The 15,030-nt window shown below is 46.0% G+C and overlaps 1 protein-coding gene across 1 annotated transcript in view; it reads left to right on the plus strand.

The window, feature by feature from the left end:
• The window catches only part of TDRD7 (tudor domain containing 7), a 43,700-nt gene extending 37,377 nt beyond the window's left edge, over positions 1 to 6,323 (plus strand). The window contains exons 14-16 of the mRNA XM_087822774.1: positions 1,745 to 2,247; positions 4,792 to 4,952; positions 5,867 to 6,323. Coding sequence (XP_087678900.1) covers positions 1,745 to 2,247; positions 4,792 to 4,952; positions 5,867 to 6,087 — 885 coding nt within the window. The 3' untranslated portion in view covers positions 6,088 to 6,323. The remainder of the gene's footprint in view (positions 1 to 1,744; positions 2,248 to 4,791; positions 4,953 to 5,866) is intronic.
• The last annotated feature ends 8,707 nt before the right edge of the window (positions 6,324 to 15,030 follow it).

The following is a 15,030-nucleotide window of genomic DNA, read 5'->3' on the forward strand; positions in this document are numbered from 1 at the left end:
CAGCCAGAAGAGTTCATTTGTTTTTTTGTGAAAGAATTTTATCTTACTGTAAACTGATGCTTTCACACCTGACACATTTTTATAGTCAAGATTGGTTACATGTGTAGTGAGAAGATATTTCATGGTTTAATTTTTATTTCAGAATTTGTTCGTTGTCTCCAGTACTATTTTTAAACCCTTTATATAATTTTTCCATTATTATTATTAAGGTAGAAGACATGGGTGACTGCCCCTGTTTTCACCATGATAAGGAATTAAGTCCCCAACAGAGGGATCACCATATATCTCTTGATAAAGGTTTCTAAAAATCATTTAAGTCCTTTATGTTTTTTCTAAAGTGTAATAGATTATAAACAAATTATTTGCTTATAAGATTGGTTTTTGCCTCTTTTCCTAAAGCTTAAACAGCTTGATTTATTTCACTAGCACTTTTGCATCTTCATATCAAAAACATTGCTCATATTTCCAAGAGTAGAAATGTAAAATGATATTTCTTCTTTAACTGATGCAAATAGTGTTATCATTTTTATGAAAATTGTGCAATGAAATGTCCTTGATTTTCTGCTCTTCATACTCCTCTTGGGTTTATAATGTACAGTTACACAATTATGTATCTTATATTCTTTAATTGATGCATGATAACAAATATTGTTTTCTCAGCTACTCAATAAAAATATTTTTAATGGTTGATTTTTGAAATGGTACTTCTGTATCATAAATATCAAAACGAATTAGCAGTCAGTACATCATTAACACTCCAAATGGTGAATTTAAATAGATTCATCTTGCTAGGAAAAAAATTTTTAAGTAAATTACTGAGAAAAGATTGCCTTGCAGGTGTCTCCCTGGCTTCAGGCCTGTGTCTGTGCCTTTCATTTCTAGCCTGATGTGATAAAAGAGGTGGCTAGAAGTATCTCATGTTTGTCATTTCTGAGATAAACCAGAGAAGCTGATGAGAAGAATTAACAGTCACCCAGCCGTCCAGCCCATGATCAATGTGTGGTGTTCCCGTACAAACACTCCCCCCTCTGAAGAAAGCAGCAGCTAGGCAGCCAAAGGTTTCCTGGGCAAAAGGTGCAAAACTGCCATCTTGGCCTGGAGCTTGCTTTCTCTTTCATTCCAAGGTCCCTCTTCTCTCATGTAACTGGGGAAGGGGTGAGGGGTGAGGGCAGATATTAGGACCAAATAAGGAATTTGGACCAGAGGTCTCGAGGATATAGTGAATGTCTAAGCTTTTCCTCCCTCCCGGTCTGAGAGTGCACCAGCCTCCAGCAGAATGCTTAGAGGATGTTCTGCCCTTGTCAGGATTATTGGGTATTGTTGAAGTGGGGTGGTGAGCACAAGGGGATTCCTCATACTATTCTTTCTATTTTGAGTGTTTTAAAATGCCATTAATAAAAAAAAATTTTTTTAATTATCTATAGAATCACTTCCTCTCAGTGATGAGCTCTAGCAAGTTATGAGATATTCTCGGAGATTTTAGAAGTTAGTAAATTGCTCACTTCCATAAGCTTGTTGCTGGTCTCTAGGCTACTTAAGAGCTTACTCATTTCATTGCTACAGCTGTGACAGACAGTTCATCTGACCTTAAATAAAATGACTTTGAGTAAGTTGGTATTTTGTTTTTTGGTGTTTTGGAGTTTTTTTTGCAAAATTCCATGTTTTAATACTTAATATTATAATCGCTTCTTGGAATTCAGTGTAAACATGGATTTCTTGAATTGTTTTTTCATGTTTTCCAAAGGTTACAAAAGTGGATGAAACCAGAGGAATCGCACACATTTATTTATTTACTCCTAAGAACTTCCCCGATCCTCATCGCAGCATTAACCGTCAGATTACCAATGCAGACTTGTGGAAGCACCAGAAGGACGTGTTTCTGAGTGCCCACGCCAGTGGAGCTAGCTCTTCCACCAGCAAAGGCGGCCACACACTCCCTGCGGGCAGCACGGGGGAGAACATTAGAAAGAGCCTCACGGATGTCAGCAAAAAGTCCATGGTGGATCACACCTGCTCTTTCTCCACAGAGGAACTGCCACCTCCTGTGCCCTTGTCAAAGCCAGGGGAGCACATGGATGTATACGTGCCTGTGGCCTGTCACCCAGGCTACTTTGTCATCCAACGGTGGCAAGAGATACATAAGCTGGAAGTTCTGATGGAAGAGATGATTCTGTATTATAGCGTGTCTGAGGAGCGCCACGTGGCAGTAGAAAAAGACCAAGTGTACGCCGCAAAAGTGGAAAATAAGTAGGTTCCTGGACAGAGTTTTATTCTGCTCCTAAGAGAAATGTGTAAAGCGATGAATGCCAAGAGTCCTTAATCCCTGCAGGGGGACTTTGAACAACACGAATGGGGATTTTGAATGTGAAATGAGACTAATGAATTATGCAGTTCTCGAATATTAGAATGATACCATTTATCTAAAAATCTAGTATTATATCCCTGTTAAAACCTAATCGTATCTGAAGTGGAAGTTTAAATGTTTTTTCTACTTTCCTATTAGAAAAAATACTTTCTTATTCGGAAAACAACATTTTTATTTAATAACCTTTTAATTTTAAAAATAAGATGTTTATTGTAGAAAAATTAAAAAATACAAAAAAGTATACAAAATGAAAATTAGTCAACCAGACATTACCCGTGTTCAACTACGTATGTATTTCGTTTTTTATATATATATTTCTACAGCTGGATTATTATTATTATGATGTATAACTTTGCACTTGCTTTTTTACCTGATAAACCCTGTCAAGTTTTTCATGTGATAAAATCTTCATAGACATTTTTAATGGATAAATAATAGTCCATCATACAGAGAAATCATAACCTGCTTACATGTTGGGTTTTTTCTCCCAAATTTTTCACTATTATAAATAACCTTGAACATAATCTTTGTTTGCATCTCTATTTATTCATGGGATAGATTCCTAGGAGAGAAAATAATTGTTTGAATAAAGATTCTTGATATACATTGTCAGATAGAGAGCATGTGTTGCCTTTTATGAGGAGCAATAGTGCCTATTTCACTACTCTTTGGCCCTTGGACAATGAGAATCATAATTCCTTACATTTGCTTAGCACTTCCGTCTCTTTCCTCATATTTTCACATTTGGGTCCACCTCCTCCTTTCCTGTAGCCCTTTCCTGAAGTACATACTAGGCACTTTGTATATATTATTTCTGCAAGTAAATTAGAATTAAATATTACCCATGAGATAACAGGCCCAGGGTAATGCAACTGGAAAATGGCCCAGCTCAGGTGGGACTCCAGCTCAGGAGTTTGGCCCCCAAAGCTCTTAGGCACTATTGTGGTACCTTTTTTTGTCCCTGTTGTCTCTGCGACTCATGGATTTTTGCTTGCTGCACTTTGGCCCGTTTGAAGGTTTCTGGAGTTTCCCACAGAAGCCCCCAGTCACATCAGTGTTAAAGCTGGCCTCTGGAGCTTTCACTGGAGCTCCCCCTGCAGCAGCTGTGCAGGTTTCCTGTACCCATTCTCCACTAGGTGTACACTGGCTGGGCTGAGGAGTTGGTCCAGTCTGGCCAGCCCCAGCCCAGCAGCGTGTCGCCATTAAGGGCCTGCTATTCCACAGGGCTTGTGCCTGATAAACCTGTGTCAGAGGGTGTCCAGGTCTGTCACCTGAGGCAGAGCCCAGCTCACACCACACAGGAGCAGAGACTGCCTCCACAGACACTTTCCTTTTAGAGTTATGAACATTCATCTTTGCCTGAGTGTAATATAATCGAGACTATAGGACTTTAAAATGGTCCTTCATTCCTAGACTTCAAGGTCTAGGTTTTTTCTCATTTTAATGATGTAGGCCCAAAGGGGAAAAGTATATTTGTGTAAATTTCTGGCACCTTGAACACAGGCTCTTCGCCCATACCCTCCTACCCTTTCTAGGTTCTTTAAGTCATGGGTTAGATTTTGTTTTGTTTTGTTTTTTAATGTCTTTACTTGGCATATTTAAAATTGTCAACTTTACATTAATTTTTAAATATATCTTTATTGATTTCAGAGAGAGGAAGGGAGAGGGAGAGAGAGAGAGAAACATCAATGATGAGAGAGTCATTGATCGGCTGCCTCCTGCACGCCCCTGACGGGGGATGGAGCCCGCAACCGGGGCATGTGCTCTGACCCGGAATTGAACCCCGATCGCCGGGATCCTAGGTCAGCCCTCATCCACTGAGCCACACCTGGCCGGGCTACATTAATATTTGTAATCCCTTCCCAACCTCCCTTCACAGCCTTTCTCTTCCATTCCTCCCGGCTTCCCACCTCCCAGCTATACTGCAGTGTTTGCTCCATCCAAACCACCACGCCCTGTAGTCTTCTGTACTCTGTACTTTCTCATGCGGGTCTTTAGCCTGGCCTGGTCCTTCTTGCCTCTCCCTTCCCATCTTACACACATGTACCTTGTCCCAATAGTGTGGCCATCCCGTCACCCTGACAAGGAAGGGATCCACTAGCGGCGTCCTGATCAGCCTCCATGCCACCTGTTTCATTCTGCTTTGTGATGGGCCATAGGTTGTGTCTCGTTCTCCTTTCGCTCCCTGAGGCCTGAAAAGGTGTTGGAGTGAGCGGATTCCAGCAAGGGAGCCGGTGACAAAGCCGAGAATAGTAACCCTGGGGAAAAGAAGCAGCAATCTCTTAAAAAACTTCTATGATAGTATAGTTTTATATTTTGATAAACATAGTTTGTATTAATTTTTCTTTTTATCGTAAAATATTATCCTTAAAGCAGGTGTTGACTTGGTGTGTTTCTTCTCCCTTTTCGATCCTTCGCACATCTAGGTGGCACAGGGTGCTTTTAAAGGGAATTCTCACCAATGGACTGGTATCCGTGTATGAGCTGGACTATGGCAAGCATGAATTAGTCAACATAAGAAAAGTCCAGCCCCTAGTGGACATATTCCGAAAGCTGCCATTCCAAGCAGTCACAGCTCAACTAGCAGGTAATTTCTCCAACACTGTTTATATTGTCATTTTGTCCTGGGTACTTAGGGAGTACAGGATCATGATCTATTGAGGGAATTTTTTGTTGGGTTTTTGGGGGGTTTTTTTGTTTTTTTAGCATAAGCAACTTCCCAACCATAATGGAAATATGGTCGTGCCCTCCAATTATATCTGCTGTTTCTGTTTTTCCACATTCTGTTGACTTAATGTGCTAGTTTAATAGTATTTCTAGAAAAATGCATATTGTCTCAATTTTGTTTTAAAACCTGATTTAGAATTCTCTAACTTGAGCTTTCAAGTTTAAAAGTCATGGAGATTTAGAAATTCATGGGACTTAAATTTCATCTGATCCAGCCAGTTTATTTTATAAGTAAACCAAAGCTGGGAAACAAACTGATTTGCCCAAGATCAGACCACTTGATAGAGGAAGAGCTGAAAACAGTAACTGAGTCTCCAGAGGTTCAATCCAGTGCTTTTGCCACAATGTTGTATATAATAATTTTTAAAAATTAGCATATTAATGCCTTTTTTACTATATCTGGTTCATCAGGAAAAAATCTATAAATAAGAGAAATGTCATTGATATTGATATTTTATTCCCTCTGTCTCCATTATCAGTTTAAATCTGCATATACTTTATGTAGGGAAATGGGCAGTAGTTATAACTTCATTTTATAACACAGCATTAAGTCTCAAATAAACCTTTATCTGTAGGAAAAGGTTTGCAGAAGTAACCCCGGTTAGAATAGAAAAACTGTAAGCTGGACTGCTTCAGGATTGTTCAGCAACTGTCTTTCAGTTAGGCAAGTCTAACCTGGGATGTTTAAACTACTTTGGAATTGACTAAATAGTTTTCCATTATAGTGGGTCAGAGACAGGCTCATTTGACCCCTCACTGTCTGCTTTCTCCTAGGAGTGAAGTGCAACCAGTGGTCTGAGGAGGCATCCATGGTGTTTCGAAATCATGTGGAGAAGAAACCTCTGGTGGCATTGGTGCAGACAGTTATAGAAAATGCCAACCCTTGGGACCAGAAAGTAGTGGTCTATTTAGTGGACACATCCCTGCCAGACACAGATATCTGGATTCACGATTATATGTCAGAATATCTGGTAGAGCTTTCAAAGGTTAATTAATCACTGCTCTGAGACCTCGACAACTAATTCAGATTTTCTAGCAATAACAAAATGTAGTAGGCTTTAAAAAAATCTCTCTCTGCTACATGGCTCTGACTGCTGTGGGATTGAAAAGAATATGTTATGTTTGATGAAAACTATTTAATAAGTTGTGTTTAACAGAGTTGACTTTTCAAAGAAAATTACACTTGAATTATTACTATAATATTAGATTAAAATGTTTATCAATATAAAAATTGACTACCTCCTAATTTCTAGGTTTTGTGATCTTAAGAGGAAGCATTCCCTTTCAATTCATTTCTTCCTTGCGGTGCTGGGTTCTTCTCCAGTTAGAATGAGAATTTCGTGACTTAACTCTACCCTGGTATGCAGTGCTGTGTCCCAAAGTCACCAGACCCTGTGCAGACTATCCTGAGTCCTTAGCACATCAGCATTGCTAGTGGTGCTGCGGGAGGGGCAGCCAGGCAAACCAACATGCCCCTCCCCCCAAATCTTGAGTGGTGTCTCATTGCCCAGGGAGTCCAGACTGAAGACCCGCGCCTTCTACAATCTCCCTACCCAACCACCAATCACTGTGCCAGCCACGCTGGACCTTTATCTGGTCCCCGAACCCTATGCATGTTCATCCAGGGTTACTGGCATTCTCAAGCAAGCACGCTTCCCTCTAAACTGTCCATTGATGTGCTGGTAAATGTTTGACAACCATTTTGGGGGGGGAGACTTGATCTGCAGAGTCTGATGATTCCCATGTTGTCAATACTCCCTCCATTGTTCAGTTCCAGCTAACAGTGTGACACTGCTGAGTGTGGAGCTGGGAAGAGATGCACCCAAGCAGCTCTTGCCAGCCCATACAGCAGACTCCAGCACACCATTGTCTGTGTCCTTTGCAGCAGACAAAATGATATCTTGCCTGTATCAGGCACATATAATGGTATATGCTTGCTAACGAATGGGCAGGATAGGTGACAGAGGGACAGGTTAGAGGCCTTAGCAGTGGCCTAAAGATAAGGAGGGGAGGCCCTGGACTAAAATTGGGCAATGGGACTAAAGAAAAAATATTAAAGGCTTTTTGAAGCTTTTGGTTAGAATTATTAGAACTGACATTTTGGATATAGAAGATAAAGAAAAAGAGGTGTCAAAGAGTGATACCAAGTCCTAAGATCTGAGAGGCTAGGATGGTGACCCTTACTCAGTGTGACTGGGAAGCTTAAAATTTTGATTTTGAACATGCTGAGTTTAAGCTAATAGACCTCTGTGTGAAGATATGCACAAACTATTGCAAATATGGAGTGGATTTCAGGGAAAAGGCCAGGCCGATGATAAAACACTTGAAGTCATTTGCTTAGTTTTGTGCGAGAAGATCTAGGAAAAGAAAGAACAGAGGGAAGTTAAAGACCAGATGTTTTTAGTTTTTCATGTAAAACATTAACATAATTATATCTTTATTGATTTCAGAGAGAGGAACGGAGAGGGAGAGAGAGAGATAGAAACATCAATGACGAGAGAGTCATTGGTCGGCTGCCTCTTGCATGCCCCTGACGGGATCGAGCCCGCAACCCAGGCATGTGCCCTGACCGGGGATCAAACCCCAATCTCCTGGATCCCAGGTCGATGCTCAACCTCTGAGCCACGCCCAGCCAGGCTCCTTTCTAGCTTTTTAAAATTTATATTTAATATTTATAGTGAAAGTGATTCAAAATGCAGGAATGCTTATTTATGCCAGTGATTTAAATAATTATTTATGATAAAGTAAAAAAGTCTGACATAAATGTTTAAGTGAAATAAAGTAGTCCAAATGTTATTTTATAGTGGTTTCTTTCCCTAAAAATAAACAGCAAAAATTCTTTAGTTGTCTACAGATAAGGAAGAGGTAGTTTCTACTTCGCTGACTTTAGAAGTGTTTTCATTACTTTCTAAACTAAAGCAATTAATTGTGTTGTTGATGTAACTGAAAATATTAATCTGGTACTAGGACAATTTGACAAATGAAACCTGACCTCTACCTCACACCATATTCCAAAGTCAGTTCCAGGTGGATGTGAAGCCTAAGCATGAAAGGCTAACGAGGAAAGATAGCATAGGAAAATTCCTTTATAATCCAGGAGTAAGAAAGATGTCTTAAACAGGACACACAAAGTGCTAACAATCAAAGAAAAGTTGATCGACTAAACTGTATGAAAATGAAGAACACCTGTTCAGCATTACTATGAAGGTGGAAAGGCAAAGCAGAGTGGAGGAATATATACACTGTACAGGGTGGGGCCAAAGTGGGTTTACAGTTGTGAGTACAAGAAACAGATTTTACTCTTGTATTATTATCTATTAATTATTGTATTATTTTCCATACAAACAACTGTAAACCCACTTTGGCCCCACCCTGTATATATGTAGTGGGAAAATATATTGAATATTTTCAATAAGCAAAAGACTATCCAGAAACAAAATGGGCAATACTTTTGAACAAGCACTTCACAAAAGAGAAAATCCAACTGGCCGGTAAACATGAAAAGGTGCTCAACCCAGTAGGACACAGGGAAATGCAAATTCAAACCTCAGTTATATGCCACAACTTATGTTCCAGAAATGGGGAAAATGTTTCCATTTTTGTTGATGTGTGTACTTTTGCAGAAGGATACCGGTAAAGAAAGTTTGCAGCAGCGCTATTTGTAATAGCTAAAACCTGCAAACAACCTACATGCCCATTAATCGTAAGATGGATACTTTAAAACTGTGGTATAGTGGGGTATACATTCCTCTACAGCAGGGGTGGGGAGCGTCGGGCTCATGGGCCATAATCATTTGGTCTGACCTCTGCCAAGGCAACCGCAGGCGGCACTCAAAATTCAATAAATCTAGGAGCTTTTTCATAGCTAATTTTTAAGTTGATAATTTTGTATGGTCCTCGAATGATGTTATGAATATCCAAATGGCCCTTGGCAGCAAAAAGGTTCCCCACCCCGGCTCTACAGCAGTGAGACTACAGCTACATGAAACACAGATTAATTTCACAACGGGGAACTGAGCAAATGAAGACAAACATGGAAGGAAGAGGCAGGCAAGGAGGTGATTACTGTAAGTCAAGAAAGTAATCATCTTTAGGGGAGAGTTGTGACCAGAAGGGCACCAGTTGGCTCCTGGGCTTGCTGGCAGTGTTGTTTCTTGACAGTGGTGGTTGCCACAGGTCCCCTCAGAGGGAGAAATTCTTGAACCCTCACACCTGTGTTGTAGGCACTTTTCTGAAACTTTAGAGTCCACAACAAAAGGGCTTTAAAAAAATCTGGAATGTTAAATCATTGTTTTATTTTAAAGTATACGACACCTACCCCTTAAAAAGCATTCTCTTACAGCGTTAGGGGTTTGTAATGTAGAAATACATCTTAGTGAAAAACGAGATTTAAAATCATGAATATCCCTCATTAGTAACGGAGCTGATTTCTGGCCCTTGGCAGGGGCCAGAAACTCCCATAATTATCCAAAGAGACCTTACCTTCTGTCCGTACACAGTTTTTTATGAGCCATCTTAAAACTTAAAACGTTAATGTTTGTTTGGGTTTAAGTGGTCTGTTCTGGAAAACAGCCTAAGAAAGTGGGGCTCCATTTGTTGTGGTTCTCTTACGGCCTTGTTCTGACACGGCCTCAGTGCGGGGACCAGGCCCGGCTCTGCTGGAGCCGGTGCTCGCGGGTGATGGGTCTGAGAGCCTCGGCTCCCACGGGCCTCGCTGGCCGCGGGTCAGCGGGGGGTCGCCGCTGCGGCCCAAGGGGGTGACGGCGCAGCAGCCGCCGGCCGCCTGCGCGCCGCCCAGAACCTCCTCCCTCGGCCCCTCAGGACCGAGAACCCGCCCACCTTCCCCCAGATACCTCGACCATCATTTTAACTCCTCCAGGTACAAGTGGGGAACCCGGGACTCAGGGGCGACCCGCACCCACTCGCCCGTGGAGACAAGCTTCGGCGCGCCCGGGCCCCCGCCCACCGCGCGTGTCGCTGCCCGCCCGGGACCGCGCGCTGAGCCCCGGCGCCCCCGAGCGGAGGGAGAGATAACGAGGGCCGGGGCGGCGGGCGGGGCGGGGCGCGGGGACAGCGCGGAGCCGGGCCCGCCCCCGGCTTCCACCCCCGGAGCGCAGAGCGCCCGCCCGCCGCCCGCGGCCGCACCGGAGCTCACCCAGTCCCGCGCTCGGCCCGCCGCCCGCGCCCGCGCTCGTCCCGCCGCCCGCGCCCGCGCGCTGCCCCGCGGCTCTGCAGCTCGGTAAGCCCCCCACCCGCCCAGGGGTCCCCTCGCGCTCGCGGGGCTCCCTGCCCCTGCGCCGGGGCCCCAGCCATATCTGGGCAAAATATTCAGCTGTCGCCGCCGCCGCCAAGAGGGACTGTGCGCGGCTCCCTCTATAAATAGCGGCCGCCTCGGGTCGCCTCCGGGGCCGGGAGCCCGGGGCTGGGGTCCGAGCTCCACGCTCCGGTCCGCTCGGCGCGGCGCGTGGCCTCGGCCAGGGCGCCCTCCTCCCGGCACCTGGCGCCGCATCTGTAACCCGCGGAGAGGAGCCCCCGGGGTGCGGGCCTCCTGCTGCGCCCCCGCGCCGCGGCCCCGCGCCCAGGGCGCACCGCCGGCTCCCGAGAGTTTGGGGCGGGAGTGGGGGCGCGCGTGCTCGGGCAGCGTGGAGCCGGGGTGCGAGCTGCACCTGTTTGAGGCAGGAAAAGTTTCCCAGACTGCGGGAGATGATGTTTAAAGCTCCGCGGTACACGCTGTCGGCCCCGAGGTGGAGCGGGGAGGAACCTGGAGGCAGGAGCCCCCTGGTTGTTGCCAACTCACAGGGGCTCCTTGGCAAGCCCTTTCCGTCCTCTGGTCTCAGTTTCCCCATCTGTAGGGACGGCGTTTGGTTCCTGGGAAGAAGCCAGGAGCCAGGGCCGTGAGAGCAGCAGGACCTGCTCTTGACCCCCTGCCCTCCCCCCACCTGTCCACCTGCTCCGGGCCTGGGACGCTGCGGACACGGCGGCTCATGTCCGGAAGGGTTTCGGAACAAGAGCCTTTGCTGGTCCCCCTGATTCGGGTCGGATTCTGGAACCTACTAGGACCCTGGGAATAGCCTGGGCCTTACACCGCCGGGAAGCGCGCCCCTGGGTGATAATTATGGGTGTCTACCACCTTCGCAAACCAGCCTGTTACTCAAACAGCTTTAGACCCAAAGAACTGGACCGCGGCCTGAGGCTCGTGTCCAGCTGCTCCCTGGCCTGTTTCCCGTAATTATGGTGCAGCCTCCAAGGGGTACATCCCCAGCCCCCCACCCCTTCTGCTATTATTGACCCCTGCACTTGACCTCGACCTTTGCCCTCTCAGACTTTTGGAGATGACCTAGCCCGTGCTTTTCTGCACCCGAATCACAGAACCAGGCCCTAGCCCAAGTTCTGGGCCCTCAAGTTCTGGGAACCCCCCCCCAAATCTGCATCTAGATTTCTCCCAGTGGTAACAGCCACTCTGTTCTCTGTGAAGGGCCGGGAAGCCCCCTGCTCACGGTGACACGCAGCTGGACCTGCCAGGAGGTCCGCAGTCTCTACCAGCCTTTCTCATTTCTTTCCTGACCCCTTCTGCGCTGAGGCAGGTGTTGGGGATCAGTGAGCACCCACCAATACCCCCTCTTCTTTGACGTGCTGCTGTCCAGGACTTTCCCTTGCTCAGACAATAGTACTCTCATCCTGAAGTTTTATTTTTGTTTCTACTTCCTTTGTTACATATTTTCTATAAGGTCATCTCAGAGCCTCACAGAATTAAGGGGAAATGGAGGCAGATAGTAAGGTTCTCATCGATTCCAGCCAAACAGCAAACAGGCAGAGTGAAAGCAAGAAACGCTCCTGACTTCGGTGTATTGATTCTCTTCAATGAGCCAGTTTTTCAAACACATGTTTTGGCCTGTCTTGGCCCTTGAGTTTCTCCCAGACTAAGTGGAAAGCCAGTGTCCTCTAAAAATAGCCTCCGCCCACCTTATCAGGGTCTCACACCTTCTCCCTCCTCCAGAGCAGCGCTGCTTCCTGCTGCTCGGCAAAAACACAAAAACGGGGAGCAGGCAATGGCAGCTCTGAGTAACAAAAAGTGGGCTTGCCTGGGGGTTAGGACACCGGGCCTCAGCCCAGCTCTGCTGCCCACTTAGAGTGACCATGAGCAATGAGGGGGTGGCCAAGATGGTCTCTAGTGGGCCTGGAATCAAAAGGGCCTGTAGTTTCCTGGAAGACTTTCTAACATGAGAAAAGTGAAGTGCCAGGGATGAAATCTGGGGGAACCCACTCTTTGAAGAGAGGGAAAGAGTGGAAGAAAGTGGCTTCCCAAGAGCCAAGGTAGGGGAGAGGTTGGTAGTGCCAGTTGCTGCACAAAGATAGAGGGAATGAGCACTGGGAAGAGGCCACCAGGACTGGCAGGGGGTCATGGGTGACTTTGGCCAGGGCATTGCAGAGGGTTAAAAAATGGCATCTGCTACTGCCTTACAAGGGGCTAGTGATCCTGCCTGTCCATCTGAGCCTCGGTTTTCTCCTCTGTACAATGGGATAATAATAGTACCCATTTCATAGGGGTTGCTGTGGAGATTAAGAGTGATGATGCAGGGAAAGCCCTCCTCCCAGTGCTTGGTAACTGCAATAATATTATTAGTGTCAGTGAAGGAAAGAGGCAGAAGCTAATGGGAGCTGAGGAAACGGAGACAGCATAGGACTCTTTCTAAAAGCTTGGATGAGAAAGGAAGGGAAAGGGAAGGTGTTAGGAGATGGAGACAGGGCACAGAGGGGAGGCAGGTGTTTCTGAGATGAGGTATGTGAGAAAGGGCAGAGAAGGACCAGGAGAGGGGAAGGGGTGAAAGGAGAATCTAAGGGGTGTGCACACGGGAGTGAGGACCTTCCTTAATAACCTGCTGGTTGTCACAGGCTCTAGAACTACGTTCCTCTAGAATCAAGCTGAGCAAAGAAAAGGTAAAATGAGGCCCGTCCTGGCTCAGATTCCTGTGTCCCCTTGGCAGACTTCAGTATCTGCAAAGGAGGGTGGTGATGGGCCATGAAGGGTAGTTTGACTCTGCCCAGGGGCCTCGTGACATTGGCCTGCTTATTTCTGAAATGACTTCATCTATTGATGACTCCTGCTGAGCCCAGTCATAATGGCATTTTCCAGTCAATGTTTTGATTTTTTCGTCTTACTAATGGACCAGCCAGGCTGCCAACATTTCTAAAGAGGCCAGTTCACTTTTTACTTAAAGCCAGAACACCAAATAGATCAATTATCTGGCTGCTAGGAGCCATTAGCAGTTTAAAGCCACAGACCTGTTTCTGCAGAAAAACATGAATCAGACAACATGATTCTGGGACCATTTTCTCTCTTTTGTGTTTTGTAAAATCCACCTTTGGTTAATCATGATAGAAGCTGACTCTCTTTGCTTTTAATGATAATGAAAAAATGAGCTCATTGGAGTCAACCTTGGATGTGTCTGGGAGGTTTTCTTCCACGTTAGGCGGTGCCAGGTCCATGTCTGATCTAAAAAACTGAACAAACTCAAGCATTTCTTTTGTTTCCCCTTTTCTTACATCCTCTTGGTTTTTTCTCAGAGATAAAGAGATTTGTGAAAGGGCTGGACATGACTGTGTATGAGGAGGAAAGTGGGAGGGGGAGTGAGAGGGAGGCTAGCGCGGCCCACGTGTCCCTGTCTCAGTTCTTCTCAGGATCCTTAGCCGAGCCACTCATCACTCCGGGACTCCTAAGGCAGTGACCCCAGGGCCGTTCCTGGAGATGACTCTGGTGCATAGGAGCTGTGGCCACTGGGGTGTTCGCTCTCCATGCCCACGGGAACCGGGGAAGCAGAAATGCCTCTCAGCCTCACTCAGCCTCCTTCATGGACTCATCTCTCCTGCCTGTCCTTAAATGTTGGTGCCACTCTCAACCCTGTTCCCTTTTCACCCCACACCCTCCTAGAATCCCACTCACTCCTGTGGCTCCAAGCACCCCTCTAAACTAACAACTCCCAAATTCATGTTTCAGGCACCATAGCTAACATCCCAAGGGCACTTCACCACCAGCAGGCCCAGACTCAGGGTTGTCATCACCCAGTCCCCCCTGGTGTTCCCCATCTTGGTCAATAGTAACACCATTCACCCAGGCACTGAGCCAGAAACCTCCCTTCCCTTTCCCCGCCTTTCTTTTGGTCAAGAGTCCTGCCAGTTCTACCTTCCTTAATACCTCTTCTGTTCATTTCTATTCCAGTCATATCCCCACCATCACTACCCCAATCCATTACTTTGCCATCTCTCCCCTGAGCTACTGTCCAAGCCCCTCAAGTCTTTGCTTCTATGCTGCTGTTAGATCTTTGTGAAACCTATCTATGAATGTGCTGTTCCCCTCCCTTGAGGGACTCCCCATTTCCTGCCAGATTCCTTAGCATTGAACACAGGACCATCTGAGGTCTGGCTCCAGGCCACTTCCCCAAACCATCTCTTGGCACCCCCACAGATTCTTGTCATGGTGCAAGCATACACGCCTTCGTAGCTCGCTGCCTGTGTCCCTGCCGGTCCTTCTGCCTGGAATGCTGTTCTCTCCCTTCTGAACATGGCGAGCTTGTAATTACCCTTTAAAGCAAAGCTCTCATTGCCTCACCTTGCGCCCACAGCCCCCTGCGTGGACCTCAGAGAAGCACCATAGTGTGCTCTCGGTGTAATCATCCACCTGCATCCTTACCTTGGACTAGACTAATAGCTCCTTGAAGACAGAGTTGTGGCTCATTTATTCCTGCTCAGAGCTCAGTCACTTGGCATAGTGCAAGCACTTCATGTTTTAATAAATGACTGACTGTTGAATGAATGAGTAAAAGATAAGCATAGGAAAGCCCTGTGATAACCATGTCAGTCACACAACATCAACCAGCATCTACACATGTTCTCCCATCCTACCAACCATCAGCCCCATAAGGGCAGAAACCACACCAGTA

Source organism: Miniopterus natalensis, chromosome 12 (genome assembly GCF_054644295.1).
Source record: "Miniopterus natalensis isolate mMinNat1 chromosome 12, mMinNat1.hap1, whole genome shotgun sequence".
Taxonomy (NCBI): domain Eukaryota; kingdom Metazoa; phylum Chordata; class Mammalia; order Chiroptera; family Miniopteridae; genus Miniopterus; species Miniopterus natalensis.